Source organism: Melanerpes formicivorus, unplaced genomic scaffold (assembly GCF_026170545.1).
Source record: "Melanerpes formicivorus ecotype bairdi unplaced genomic scaffold, bMelFor1.0.p_v2 SCAF_23, whole genome shotgun sequence".
NCBI classification, from domain to species: Eukaryota; Metazoa; Chordata; class Aves; order Piciformes; family Picidae; genus Melanerpes; species Melanerpes formicivorus.
In genome coordinates, this window is record NW_027142375.1 from 7,654,185 (window position 1) to 7,669,349 (window position 15,165).

Below are 15,165 nucleotides of genomic sequence, written 5' to 3' on the forward strand. Positions count from 1 at the left end.
AAAGTTGGTTGGTGGGCAGATGGAGAACTTTTTCTCTGGTGATGGAATATATTTTTAGCAAAACAAAATATACATTCAAATAAGCCACTCTGAACTAAGAGGGTCTTGCACTCTTCAGCTTTTCATCATATTTTTATAGTTGGAGAATTCTCTCAGACTGTTTTACGTTAGGCAAATCAAAAGAGTTCTTGACAGGAAAGGACAAAGGGTGTACTCTGTTGTTACTGACACAATTAATTATTGTCATGTCGCAGTCGTCAGGTGGAATCTCAAAAGCCCTTTTACATTAGTGCCTGTGGCTACACAGTTCTTCACTTTCCAGGAATCAAAAGATGTTGAAAGAGAATGAAAGAAATAATAAAATCTTATTTTTCTGTTGTTTTTTTTTTGAGGCCTGATCAAAAAATAGAAGATACAGCGGAGACCAATGCTGAAATTCTTGCTCGCCTCACCTCTGCGGTAAGGTCACTGCATCAAAGTTTGTACTGATCATGTTTGAAATATTGTCATGTTTTGGATCTTTTCAAATTAAAGGCTGGGTCTTAGTGAGCAGGTGTTTGTAATGCAAACTACTTTTCAGTATTTGAAAGGAGGAAGCGTTGCTGAGGTCTTAGTGTGCAATTCCAAAGCTATTAAAATCAGAAGAACTGCCGCAGCTTGCTCTCTTATAATCTATGCTTTTCATGGCCCAGGAGATACTGATTTGGAGGATTGTAGTGATTTTTCTGCCAAGCAGCTTACACTCAGATCCTCTTGGTCAAGTGGACATCAGTGCAGGAGATGAGGTGGGGGACAAAGGGATAGAAGGGGCCTCAGCAGCCCTGGCATAGATTATCATAGGCTTCTGAAGACAGCCACTTGGGAAGCTTGAGTATGTGGCTTCCTAACTCTTTAGCTTCAGTAAATTCCATCATAACAAGCAATATCTTATCCTGTGTGTGCTAGAATTTGGTACATCTTGTTTATAGAATAGAATAGAACAGGTTGGAAGAGACCTTCAAGATCATCACGTCCAACCTACCTAATCAACTAACCCATGGCACCAAGCACCCCATCAAGTCTCCTCCTGAACATCTCCCATGATGGTGACTCCACCACCTCCCCGGGCAGCCCATTCCAATGGGCAATCACTCTCTCTGTGTAGAACTTCTTCCTAACCTCCAGCCTAAACCTCCCCTGGCACAGCCTGAGACTGTGTCCTCTTGTTCTGGTGCTGGCTGCCTGGGAGAAGAGACCAACATCCACCTGTCTACATGATCATTGTTCTAAGGAGCAGACAGAGCTTCAGAACGTTAGCCTAGATTCAATCTGTGCGATGGTACCAAGTGCATCTTTGGCAAGCTTGTAGGTGATGCAAAATGGGGAATAATGGTGCTGCTATTCAGAGGGACCTTGTCAGGCTGGAAAAAGTGGCCAGCAGGACCCCCATGAAGATCATCAAAGGGCACTGCAATGTCGTGCATCTGGCCAGATAGAGGTTGTGGAGCTTCCTTCTCTAGAGACTTTCAAGACCTATCTGGATTCATTCCTGTGCAATCTGTGCTAGAGTCTATGGTTCTGCTCTGGCAGGGGGGTTGGACTCGATGATCTTTGGAGGTCCCTTCCAACCCCTAACATCCTGTGATCCTATGATCTTTTCAAAAGCCCATACTAGCTCTAGGAAGCACTGATTGTTTCTCTCTAAAGTTTTGCCTCTCAGAAAGAGAGGAATAATGGCTTTTTAATGAGTTAAAAGAAAGGAAGCACTCAACAAAACAAAGTGACTTACTGGATTTAACTGCTGCTGGATACACTTGAGTAGAATGCATATCTTTAAGCATGTGAGTAATTGACAGAAGAGAGTTCAGAGTGCTTCACATCTAGCTTGCAAGGTCAAACCTTTGAACTGCATCCTGAATGATTCCAGCAGCAAGGCACATGGACAGGGTTTTTCAAATGAACCATTTTATTGCTGTAGCTAACTAGCTAAAGAAAAATGAGGTAGTTGCATCTCCTGATGGCCTGAGACTCATCTATTGCCATGGTGGTGTCAAGACCAATCTTTTCTTCTGCATTTTCTGATTTTCCACAAAACTGCAGGCTTTCTGCAACAATTTTCTAGTGTAACCTTGGAAAAAAGATGTAGGACCAGAGCAGAATCTTCCAAGTATCAACATGTGTATGTGAACCTCTTCCTTGTATCCCTCCAGAACTGTGCTTTTCCTCCATACAGTAGTCTAGGATCTCAAGTGTTCACTGCAAAGTTATAGAAAGCCTGTGTGTGTCCTAAGGGAGTTTGAACCCTCAGCTTGTACCACTCAGCAGAGGGCTGGACTAATCAGGATATAGGCTCTCATTTGCTTGTTTGTTTATTTATTACCAGCTTCAGGATTCTAATGGGGAAAAAAGAATCCTGTGAACAGAAGCTGGAAGCCAAAAGTGAAGGTATCAGCCATGACTGGAAATGAGTTCAACAATGTTTTGTGTGTTGGCTCACTGAATATTTATGTATTTTTGTACAGAATCAAACCACTCTTCCTTACAGAAAAAAAATAATCTTCATTCAGAATCCTGTTCACAATATTCCTCCAACCAGGGTTTTGGAAGTGAGGTGAAAAAAAACCCTCAAACCCTTGTTTTCAAGCTGCCTGCTGATTAGCAGTGGCTCTTGTGCATTTCTAGATTGGAAGGTTCGAATCCCCTTGATGCTGCTAGTAGCATTGTCTCTTCCATGGTTTTAACTTTTGTTTTCTTCCAATTAACTAAAACAGCATTTTGTGTCAGGTCAGAAGAACATTTCTATGTCAACTGATTTCTGAGGATTAAATTCCCAAATCTTCAAACTTACAGTGATTCTAAAGATCCATCCCAAGCCACACTGGGAGGAATCTGTGTGCCTGAAATATAAATCACTATTTTAGCATCTGAAAGTGCAGGAAAAAAAACCTGTAAGCAAGCATGCAGATAGGGCCTAGTTACATATTTCTGTAACTATAAAAGCCATTGCTGTTGCAGAGAGGGAGAACTCACCCCCCCCCCCCCCCCCCAAATTTAAGTGGCCATATGGCAGGCATTTACATCTGAGCTAGCATACCCAGTCTCTCCTTCACAGTATCACAGTATAACTTAGGTTGGAAAGGACCTCGAGGATCATTGAGTCCAACCTATCAACACAGACCCCATGACTAGACCATGGCAACAAGTGCCACGTCCAATCTCCTCTTGAACGCCTCCAGGGATGGTGACTCAACCACCTCCCTGGGCAACCCGTTCCAATGACGAATGACTCGCTTGGTGAAGAACTTTCTCCTCACCTCGAGTCTAAACCTCCCCTGGCACTTACAGTGAGGAAAGAGAAATAAGCACTTTTAGGATGCTGAGTATAAGGTTTGTTTTGAAAGTCTACCTTAGGTAAAAACAGTCACACCTTAGGCTCCTCTGGTAAGGTATCTTGATAGGGTGCTTGGTTGCATGGTTTAGTTGATTAGGTGGTGTTGGATGATAGGTTGGACACGATGATCTTGAAGGTCTCTTCCAACCTGGTCTGGTCTGGTCTGGCCTGGTCTATTCTATTCTATTCTATTCTATTCTATTCTATTCTATTCTATTCTATTCTATTCACTTTCCATAAGGAGTTAGTGACTGGTGCAGGCACAGCCATCTCTACAAGTGTGGTCTGTTCCTCTCTCCACCTTTTTCTTTACTGTACCCTGACTTTTTGTTGGCTTTTCTCTTCTATTTTTTGTTACCAGGTGTTGTTTCTCTTAGACAGTTCCATGTGCCACATTCACTGCATACCTTATGATTTTTATTGTTATTTAAAAGAAAAATATTTTGGGTGATTCAGCCTGTCTAGATCTCATTAACTAGGGAAATATGCTCTTGATGTTAAATGATTATGGAGGTTGTAGAAGATAATACTGATAGCTGTGGTGAATGATACCAAGTCAGAAAGGTAGTGGGGAAAATAATGTAGAGGTTTTTTTATCATCTTAATTTGTGCATAATGTATGGAACACACCACTTTTAAGAGCAGTCAGATACTAAAGATAAGAATCTATCTTGTTGAGATAGTTATCTTTACACTTTATTCTAAGATAGAAGAAGCAGAGTCAATGTAACTGAATGGATCCTATCGAGTTACATGCTCGTATTACGTGCTCCATTACAGTGAGTGACTGACAACACCATCAAACTTAAATTGCAAAGGCAGCTGACATGCCAGCAGTGCAAAGTGCCATTTGAAATGTGTTTGCATCAGATAATCTTTTTGGTCATGAATTTTAAAGAAAATGCAATGATTACTCCTGGGTTTAAAGAAGCATTCCAGAGCTGTCATGCATTCCACGCCACATCCCACATTCGATGTCCTCTGTGCTAAATCCAGAGCACAGTGGGAAGGCTATGAGTGCTTCCACTGCAAAACTCTTACCTTACCTTATGATGGGTCAGAAGGCAGTATCAGGATGTTGCAGCCCAGAAAGCAAATCACATCCTGGGCTGCATCAAGAGAAACATAGCTAACAGGTCAAGAAAGGTGATTCTCCCTCTCTACTCTGCTCCAGTGAGACCCCACCTGGAGTACTGCATCCAGTTCTGGAGCCCCTATTACAGAAAGGATCTGGACGTGCTGGAGTGTGTCCAAAGAAGGGCCACGAGGATGATTAGAGGGCTAGAGCTTCTCTCCTATGAGGACAGACTGAGGGAGTTGGGGATGATCAGTTTGGAGAAGAGACGGCTCCATGGAGACCTAATTGTAGCCTTTCAGTATCTTAAGGGGGCTACAAGAAAGCTGGGAAGGGACTTTGTAGGGTGTCAGGTAATGATAGGACTAGGGGGAATGGAGAAAAATTAGAAATGGGTAGATTCAGATTGTATCTTAGGAAGAAGCTCTTCAGCATGAGGGTGGTGAGACACTGGAACATGTTGCCCAGGGAGGTGGTGGAAGTCCCTTCCCTGGAGGTTAAGGCCAATCTGGATGTGCCTCTGAGCAACCTGATCTAGTGTGAGGTGTCTCTGCCCATGGCAGGGGGATTGGAACCAAATGATCCTTGAGGTCCCTTCCAACCCTGATTCTATGATGCTATGATTCTATGCTGTTAATGCAGTATATCTGGGAAATCGAGTTGTTTGGTGCTTGAAGATGTCACTCTGTGCTACTTTTGTTTAGAGTCCAACAAACTATTGTTACTTGAAATGCACAAAGGCACACTAGACTTTCTTCTTTTTCAAAACACTGCTGTTCAGAGTTTCCCCTTGCATGATTTAAATTTGAGCTTCTGTAAGACTGCCACTTTGTCTCTGGGCCTGAAGTCCTATTTGGGATGTTGATAGCATGAATACTGCTTCACAAAAGATTAATATAGGCAGAATAAAAGAGAGGTGAGGGAAGGATAAGTAAAGGTGCTGTTAGATGCACAACTATTCTTTCTATGCTAAAATGACCAGATTACAGTATCACAGTATAACTAAGGTTGGAAAGGACCTCGAGGATCATCAAGTCCAACCTATCAACACAGACCCCATGACTAGACCATGGCTCCAAGTGCCACGTCCAATCCCCTCTTGAACACCTCCAGGGACAGTGACTCCACCACCTCCCTGGGCATCCCGTTCCAATGACGAGTGACTCACTCGGTGAAGAACTCCCTCCTCACCTCGAGTCTAAACCTCCCCTGGCGCAGCTTGAGACTGTGTCCCCTAAATTCATGGATGAGAGAAGAACAGTGGTAGTCCTCTCTTGCAAAAGCTTCCTCTGTCCTTTCAAGATGAGACTATTCACCATGTAAATATGCCTCTTGTATTTAATTGAGAAGTAGCAGACATGGATACCACTCTGTATGCACACTCTTGCTCTTTCCTATCACAAAAAGAAAACTGGTTAAGATGTGATAACATGCCAACAACACTCAAAGTGTTCTCTTTCAGACTTTCATATTTCTATAAATACTGTGTGGCAAGCTGGCCTTTAAACTGAATTGATTTTGACATCTGCAATGCTAGTCAAAAATGGGAGACTATTTAGATACCGCTAGTTCTGTACCAACAAGCTCTGTGTATAAACCACTTGTTATTTTTATTTGATATCTCAATATGGTAGGCACAGCTTCTGCACAGATGTATATTTATGTATATTTCACATTGAGTCCACTTTTTTTATCTTCAATGTGACATGCAGCTATGGAGTTTTGTCAAACAAGCAGTAACTGAAATCCTGTTAGGAAGAAGTATGATAATGTGCAGCATGTGTGCTGTGAGGGATGAATGTTGTACATGGATTTCCAGGGGTGTAATGATGCATAGCAATTGCATGGCCAGCAGAGATGTCGAGTGCATTGACAGTAAAATAGAGAGAAGCATCTAGACTGTCAAACCTAGGGACAGCAGGCAAATCCAGAAGGATGCTCAGCAGTACCAGTTCTTTGTGATTTGAGTCAGTCCTATGTAAGGGAGTCGTAAGTAATACACCACCTGCACTGCTGACAGACAGCAAACAAAGAGGTATTTTGTACATCACAGGCAAAATACAGAAAAAACAACCTTTTTATTGCCTGTGATGTTAGCACTGTTTTTCTGACTTAGAAAATGCCACCTCTTAAGCAAAAGGAATACTGCAAATATAACTGTAGGGCACCACAATGCTGCCTCCTTTTCTCCTTCCTTTTATTTTTTTTTTAATAAGCTCATCTTTTCTTTACACTCAGAGAGAGATTTGCATTTTTCTATTGTTTGAGTGGGTTAATTGGTAAATTTACAACTGTTGCAGATTGTGGAGTCTCCTAAGGCTAATCTTGAGATAATACATTTGTTAAATGCTAAAAGGTAAAGATGAGACATCTGTTATGTGCACTGTTTCGTACTGTCAGTTACCTGTGAGAATAGATCAGGATTGGAGCATTTACATTGGGACCTCCTGCTGAGTTTAATGGAGAGGGAATGAGCAGCTTGGTCATGAAAAGTTGTGGTGTTGTTATTCAGAAAAGCCCAATTTTATTTTATTGGAAATCCTACTTTTACTCTGGATAGCTCATATGTACTATTGCTAGTCTATATTAATAGCTGTTAATAAGCAAGCACACAAGTTGTTTTTCCACAAAACAACTGTTCTTTCCCATCTTACTTGAAGTTTGTGCTTACATTAACTGTGATTAACAGTTCTCCAGACATGGGAATGAGTGCACAGGAAGGAAGGAAGGGATAGGTGATACTGCCAGCTTGCACAATTGTGCTGGAAACAGGACAACATTTAAGAAAACTGGCATTGCCTTTGTGTTTTGCTGCTTTGCCTTTGTGTTTTGCTGCTTGGAGTGACAAAAAGCTCTGTCCCTCTCAGTGGGACAGCAGCAAGGAGTAGAAAACACCTTTGTACCTTGCAAGGACAGCAAAAAAAAAGCTGCCTGATCCTTTGCCACAAGGGAAGGAAGGATGCAAAGAGAGGAAGGATGTGGCCTCTGGTAGGACTGCCTTTTGCCACACAGAGAGCATACTGCTGAGTGGCTGCTGAGTGTCTGATCAGCAAATGCTGAAGTTAGCAGTGTACTCGAGAGGTCCTGGGAGATTTTTGTCCATCTTTATGCACTTGTTTCATATTTTCAAACTTTTCTCCAGAGTCATTAGAGTGGGATGTTGCCAGTTGTTAGTAATCAGATGACTTTGGGAATCCTTCATGGGCTTTATGCCTTATTCTGATTACACTGTATGTCTTGTGAATAATATCTTAAACTTCACATCCTCTCAGGAACCGATTCTCACAAGACTTACTGCAGAACAGCCTTGAGCTTGCATAAGTCTATTAGACAAGATGGTTAGTATGTACTGCCAGAAACTATGTACAGAGAGGTAAGAAAATCCCTAGTAAAACAGTTGCAATGTCCCATGGGTGTTTTTAATTCTATAGGCAGGCTCTCTTGTGAACATGAGGGAAACTGGAAGAAGCTGGAAGGTATAGAAAAGAGTCTGAGATCATGGAGGGAGCAGAGGAAGGGAAGAAATGAGGTGCAGCAGGAGGGTGTCTGGGGTGCTGAAGCAGCTGCAGTGGGACAGAGGATGGTAGTGAGGAAGTATGAAGCACAAAACCAATGCATAATACAGAATTTTACTGATAGAAAATAGAGACCTTTGGAGAGAAGTGGATATAGAGTTGAGCTAGTTAAAGAGACAGTAGCTGGTCACCTTGAGATTATAGGGAAAATATGAGGAATGCAGAGACAAAAGGCTGAGGAAGGGAGCTGGCTAGCATGGCAGGGCTTGTTTCATCACAGTCTAGCAGGGCAGCCTGTAAATCTGGCAATTGGGTATCTCTTACTTCTGTATGTTCATGTCAAACTACATTTTTGGTCCCAAAATGAAGGCTCAGCCTTGCTCTTAGGAGAAGTGGTTTCCTCCTGAAAGCACCAAAAAGCAAATGTCAATTATATATGGGAAGCTCAGCTAAACCTCAGCATGGAGAACTCTCTTATCCTAGAGTCACACACTAAATCCAGCATTACAGTGTGCTCAGCAGAGGCAAAACAAACATTTAGCAAGGAAAGGAAGAAGCTTCAAGTGTGTGCTTGTGACAGAGATAGGCTGTGCAAATACATCAGAGGTTGGGTTACTGAATTCTGGCCATTCTTTAGGGAATGGGCAATTCTCAGATGAAAAAGGAAATAAACTTGCTAGGCAAAGTGACTAGTTTCAAAGCCAAGTACCTGTATAATTCCACGTGCAGCTGACTGTTCCAAAGCATTGCTGACAGGTACCTTGCTGGTATTGCCTTTTGTTTGACTGTGCTAGTAACTATGACCATCCTTTCCTTTCCTGGTGTTTTAGGTACAGAGAGAACTGGCTGCTGTCATTGCCTTGAAAGCAAGGAAGTCAGGTGAGTCAGGCTGGACTTCAGAGGGGCTTCTGTAACGCTGTTACTTTTTGTCATTTATTGAAGTTTTTTAACTGTTATTGCTGTCTTGTTAACATGGGGAAGCAAAGATAGCAAACCTCATTCCTTTCTCACTGGAGAATCTGTTTATATAGCACAATGCAATTACTGTCAAGCTTTGCTTCCCTTTGCTTGTCACATCTAATGACCTAGCTGATAAAGCTGGACTGTTACAGTTGAATTTGAGCTTGGGTCATCTTCTGGCCAAAATCACTATTTTCTCTGCACTTTACAAAAGAAGCTTCTGTCTGTATTTGACTTAGATTTAAGACAAATGTGTTGATAAACTGCATATGGTTAAGTGAGAGTTGGGTTTATTTCTAGAGTAAAGCAGAGTGGCCTTAAATTACTGGCATGTTCCCAAAGTCATTGAGGTCTGTGGGAGCATTTTCACTGAGCATCTCCTGTGATGTTCAATTATGTTGCCAGAAATTGAGATCACAGAACTTTTACTTCTTAAGCTATTTTCTGACCTGTTAATGGTATTGTGTCATGATGTCTGAGTCTATCAGTGCCTTACAAGTACAGCATAAAAGTTATTGCATGCAGCATGCATACTATGCACAAGATGATATCTTAAACTGGAGGCATGAAGGAGGAGTGGCTGGCATATCTGCAAAGATATACTTGTAAAAATGTAAGTAAAACAAAAATATTCTAGACAGCTTGATGCATTTTTGTCTGAAAATGGAAGTACTCACAGCTTATATCCATGGTCATCTGTGAATGTAAATCTGCAGAAAGTCAACACAAATTTGGGTGTGATTTCAGACCTAAATCACTTCTGTGGGAGAACTTGGCTTCTGAGACTGCTGTAGTAGTTCATGATGTTAGCACCCCTCAGCTGCTTGACTTTACCGGCTATCACCTCAGTCCCACCTGAGTTATAATGGCTAAGCATGGAAATGCTCCTGCTCTGGTTCAGTGCAGAGAAAACCTGGCTGGTTTAGGGAAGGAATCAAGGTACCTTTTTGTTTTGCTGTAAAACGGGCTAAGAGTGTAGTGCTACGTATCTTTTTACTTGGTGCTTATAAAGTACTAAGAAATCTTTCTCTGCTTCTTGGCAGTTGTGTCAGCAAATATTACTACTGCTACTGGCAACAAGTGAAGTCTCCATTCCCCAAAAGAATTGTTTTTAACCTGAATTAGCCTCTCATTTCCTTTCAGTGAATGGATACAGAAATGATTGTGTCAGAAAATAGGATGGGGGTTGGATTACGAATGAGCTGCAGGAGATGAGAGTTGGAAAGGTAGATAGCTCTTGTAGTCTGCTTTATACTAGAGTAACTGCAACCCACATTGTCTAGATAGAAATAGTCTAGTTAGAAATCACAGCCTTAAATAAACAAGGCTTCCTATAGAGCTTTGAAGCTCTCCTAATACACTAATGCCCACAAAACATCAGTTTAGTTCTGAACAAAAGATACATCTCTAGTGGGTTTGACTAGCATGTGCTTGTGGTTGAGATTTGCATTTCTTTATGCCTCATCTTGGACAACTGTAAAAAATGGCTCCATGATCAGGCACAACAATTTAAGTTAATGCCTTTACTACACTAAGAACAGAGAAAATTGGGGTGGTTGATTGTGCTTCCTTATTTCATTGGTGATGGTTGAATTCACAGGATAGCCGTTACTGCTAGCAATCAAGCTGTGGTATTCTGTGCCTGGTGAAGTGAAGCATGTTTCAGAAAAAGTACTTCAGAAGTGCAAAGCCAGAGTATCTTTTAAAGATAACCCACTCCAAGACTCCACAGAATTCCAAGAAACAAACCTACAAAGATCAGACAGAGAATGTATTTTGGCACAAAACAGTGGAACATGGCTGTTGGGCCAGCTGCCCTGGGTGGCTTCCAGGCTGATGTGAATGGTGTGGGTGCCTGGCTGACCCATGCTGGGATTTGTGAGTGGGGACTGCAGTGACAGACGTGATCCCAACCTGCTAGCTGGACCCTGCCTGTGGTAGGTAATTGATTCATTAACTGAAAGCTTTCCTAGACCTCAGCAACCTAGAAACCAAAGCTGTTGTGCAGAAGTTCCCATACTGTTTTTGATGATTTGGTGGTTTTTAAATGATAGGGTTTCAAAGTGTTTCCTCTAGATAGCTGGTTAGCTCTACCAGTACAAGCAAGAAAGAAAGAAAAGAGTATTTTTGCTTAATGCAAGGATTGTGTAATTTGTTCCTGAGTTACTTCAGTTTCTGAATATACCTCTGCCCTTGGAGAGGCACTTCACAGTGCTTGAATTGTACTAGAAAAACTGGCTGATTAAAGCTGTCATACTGCAACAGTCTAGGACTGTCATAATAATTGCTGGGTTGCAATGCATGGAAAGTGCTATACAAGCACACAAACACCACAGCTCCTTCTGCAAGAGGTGAAGAGTGTCCAGCTAGGAAGAAGGTTTGCTTGCTTTGAGGGGGGAAAAACCCTGCCTTTGATGATCTGGGGGACATAGTTAAGTTTTGTTTAAATTAAGCTTGGGATTACTGCCTGGTGTCTGTACATGAGGAGCACTAATTGCAACTATTGCAGTTCTTGGGCCAGAATGGCAGCTTCAGATTTAGACACTGTATCTACTGACAAAAAAAAAACAACCCAAACAAATAACCCACCCCCCAAAAAGTCACAAAAAAGTCACAAAACAACAAAACCTAAGAACACCACCCTTAGAAATAAGGTAGAGAGCTGACCCTGCTATAGAGTATCACATTCTTACTAGTATAGGGTTTGACTTGATGGAGAATATTTGCTACCAGAAAACAAAAAGTCAGTAAGATATGGGGGAAGAATGCCTTTCCCCAGAGGTGTTCTGCTTTGATTGTGGGGTGGAAGAATAGGAGTAGCATAAAAATGACAGATGCCTGAAGGAAAAATGCAGAACCTGAAAAATGGAAAACTTGTGTGCTGTGAAGAAGTGCTCTGTTTACATACTCTGTTTTCATACTGCAAGTATACGTGCACACTCCAACAGCAAGGCATAAGACAACAGAGAGTTACCTGAGAGCTCTCATGCAGAGGGAGCTAGGTATTTTTAGCCTCAAAAGAAACAACAACAACAACAGGCTAAAATTAATGTGTATAATCCTGAAGCTTTGATGGACTCCAGTAACACTGTTGACTAGAAAGCACATCTATATTTCATTAGAATAAAGCGTTCATGATAAAGGTGACCTAACAGGGGGGAAATGAGCTTGTGCTCTTCTCTGTGGCTTATAAAGAGGTATTTAAAACATTCTTGCTTAACCTTAGAAACAAATAGATTAAATTGTCTTCCTTTGTTTGGTAAAGGGTCTTGGGGAAGCAGGTAGAATACAGAATAAAGAATTTACCAGGCTGGAAAAGACCACTGAGATCATCGAGTCAAACCTATCACCCAACACCATCTAATCAACTAAACCATGGCACCAGGTGCCTCATCCAGTCTCTTCTTAAATACCCCCAGGGATGGTGACTCCACTACCTCCCTGGGCAGCCCATTCCAATGGCCAATCACTCTTTCTGTGAAGAATTTCTTTCTAACATCCAGCCTAAACCTTCCCTGGTGCAGCTTGAGACTGTGTCCTCTTGTTCTCTTGCTGGTTGCTTGGGAGAAGAGACCAACCCCTGCCTGGCTACAACCTCCCTTCAGGTAGTTGTAGAGAGCAATGAGGTCACCCCTGAGCCTCCTCTTCTCCAGGCTAAGCAACCCCAGCTCCCTCAGTCTCTCCTCATAGGGCTTGTGCTCCAAACCCCTCACCACCTTTGTTGCCCTTCTCTGGACTCGTTCCAGCAAGTCAACCTCCTTCCTAAACTGAGTGGCCCAGAACTGGGCACAGGATTCAAGGTGTGGCCTAACCAGTGCTGAATACAGGGCAGAATGACTTCCCTGCTCCTACTAGCCACACTGTTCCTGATGCAGGCCAGGATGCCATTGGCCTTCTTGGCCATCTGGGCACACTGCTGGCACATGTTGAGCCTACTATCGACCAGTACCCCCAGGTCCCTCTCTGCCTGACTGCTCTCCAGCCACCCTGACCCTAGCCTGTAGCACTGCATGGGGTTGTGGCTAATGTGTAGAACCCAGCACTTGGATGTGTTAAATCTCATGCTGTTGGACTCTGCCCATCTGTCCAGGCTGTCAAGGTCCCTCTGCAGAGCTCTTCTACCCTGGAACAGAAGAGAACTTTGGGTTTAATTGTAGGGACTAGGCGTTAGAATTACTGTATTTGTTTGTACCTTGGTGGCTTCTGATGGCTTCTGCAAATGTGCTGAAGCGTAACACAAATTCACCCTCGTGTCTGAAGGTTTCAAGGGTTGGCATTTATCTCAATTGCTTGTCATGGCTCATGACATGTTTCTTATGTGTTAGAGATGGTAGCTAAAACAAGGATAAAAAGCTGCAAATAGCCTAAGGCTGGAGGCTTTACCCAGCGGCGTAGCTGCACAAGTACATCTGAACCCATCAAAACCTGTCAGGTAGATGCTCCAGACTGGTCATAATCCCACCCACAAACAAGATGCCTTACAGTTCTGTGCATCAGTCTAGCTGCTCCTCATGGCATCATCTATCAAATTTCTTCGACTTTATAGCTGCAGGAATTTCTATAACTTTATTAAAGAGAATAGAATAGAATAGACCAGACCAGGTTGGAAGAGACCTTCAAGATCATGGTGTCCAACCCATCAACCAATCCAACACCACCTAATCAACTAACCCATGGCACCAAGCACCCCATCAAGTCTCCTCCTGAACACCTCCAGTGATAGTGACTCCACCACCTCCCCAGGCAGCCCATTTCAATGGGCAATCACTCTCTCTGTATAGAACTTCTTCCTAACATCCATCCTGAACCTCCCCTGGCACAGCCTGAGACTGTGTCCTCTTGTTCTGGTGCTGGCTGCCTGGGAGAAGAGACCAACCTCTGCCTGTCTACAACCTCCCTTAAGGTAGCTGTAGAGAGCAATAAGGTCACCCCTGGGTCTCCTCTTCTCCAGGCTAAGCAATCCCAGCTCCCTCAGTGATTGCAAGAGGCTCTAGTCCTTGTGTTTCTGAATTCAGGGGCTAATTAAGATAATCACTGCCAAAGTATTTTGATGAGGTAGGAAGAAGATGGCTGCAACTTCCTCACAGGCATTGAGGGAGCAGTAGCAGGGCAGCTACAAAAGCTCTGGTGCTTGTACGTGTGTTTGTTCCATTTTAAGAGTGTTACTCTGGTTTCCACACCCTCGGTGAGTTTGCAGATGACACCAAGCAGGGTAGCTATGTTGATGTGTTAGAGGGTAGGGAAGCTTTACAATGGAATCTGGACAGGTTAGACTGAGGGGCCAAGGCTATTTGTATGAAGTTCAACATGGCCAAGTGCCAGGTCCTGCACTTGGGCCACAACAGCGCTGTGGTAAGCTACAGACTTGGGGATGTGTGGTTGGAAAGCTGCAATTTGGAGAGGGACCTGGCAATACTGGTTGATAGTCGACTGAACTTGAGTCAGCAGTGTGCCCAGGTGGGCAAGAAAGCCAATGGCACCCTGGCTTGGATTGGAAACACTGCAGCCAGCATGAATGGGGAGGTGATCACCCCCCTGTACTCAGCACTTAATTATTGTGTGAAGTTCTGGGCCCCTCAGTATAGAAAGGACATTGAGGTGCTGGAATGTGTCCAGAGAAGGGCAATGAGTCTCGTGAAGGGCTGGGAGTGCATAACCTATGAGGAGCATCTGAGGGAGCTGGGGTTGTTTATTCTGGAGAAGAAGAGGCTGAAAGGAGACCTCCTCATTCTCTACAACTACCTGAAGAGAGACTGGAGCAAGGAGGGGTCCACTGTCTTCTTGGTGTTAAGTGACTGGACTACAGGCAATGGTGAGAAGCTGTGCCAAGGGAGGTTCAGGCTGGATATAGGTAATTATTTCTTCACTGAAAGGGTTATCAGACATTGGAATGGTCTGCCCAGGGCAGTAGTGGAGTCACCATCCTTGGGGTGTTCAAGCGGCACATGGACCTGGTACTTGGTTTAGTACCAGGCACTAAACTGGTTACTGGACGTGGTTTAGTGTTGTCTCTTTGTGCTGAGTTGAGGGTTGGAGTGGATGATCTTTGTGGTCTCTTATAACCAGCTATGGTCTGTTATTCTGTTAAATACTTCTTAATCATGTCATTCTTATGTTGACAAACTCCTTTTTCATTTTTTTATTCATTGAAAGAGCACTTTACATTGTATTTACAATAATCACTTCTGCAACATGTTAACTTTAGATGAGAGCTTCTGGATTGCTTCCACCTTGTTCTGACATCC

General features: G+C 43.0%; 1 protein-coding gene across 1 annotated transcript in view; it reads left to right on the forward strand.

Moving 5' to 3' along the window:
- RAPGEF5 (Rap guanine nucleotide exchange factor 5) overlaps positions 1–15,165 on the forward strand; it is a 185,032-nt gene that overhangs the window by 46,622 nt on the left and 123,245 nt on the right. Inside the window, exons 6-7 of the mRNA XM_068152454.1 lie at positions 393–459; positions 8,791–8,839. Of these exons, the coding sequence (XP_068008555.1) occupies positions 393–459; positions 8,791–8,839 (116 nt within the window). The remainder of the gene's footprint in view (positions 1–392; positions 460–8,790; positions 8,840–15,165) is intronic.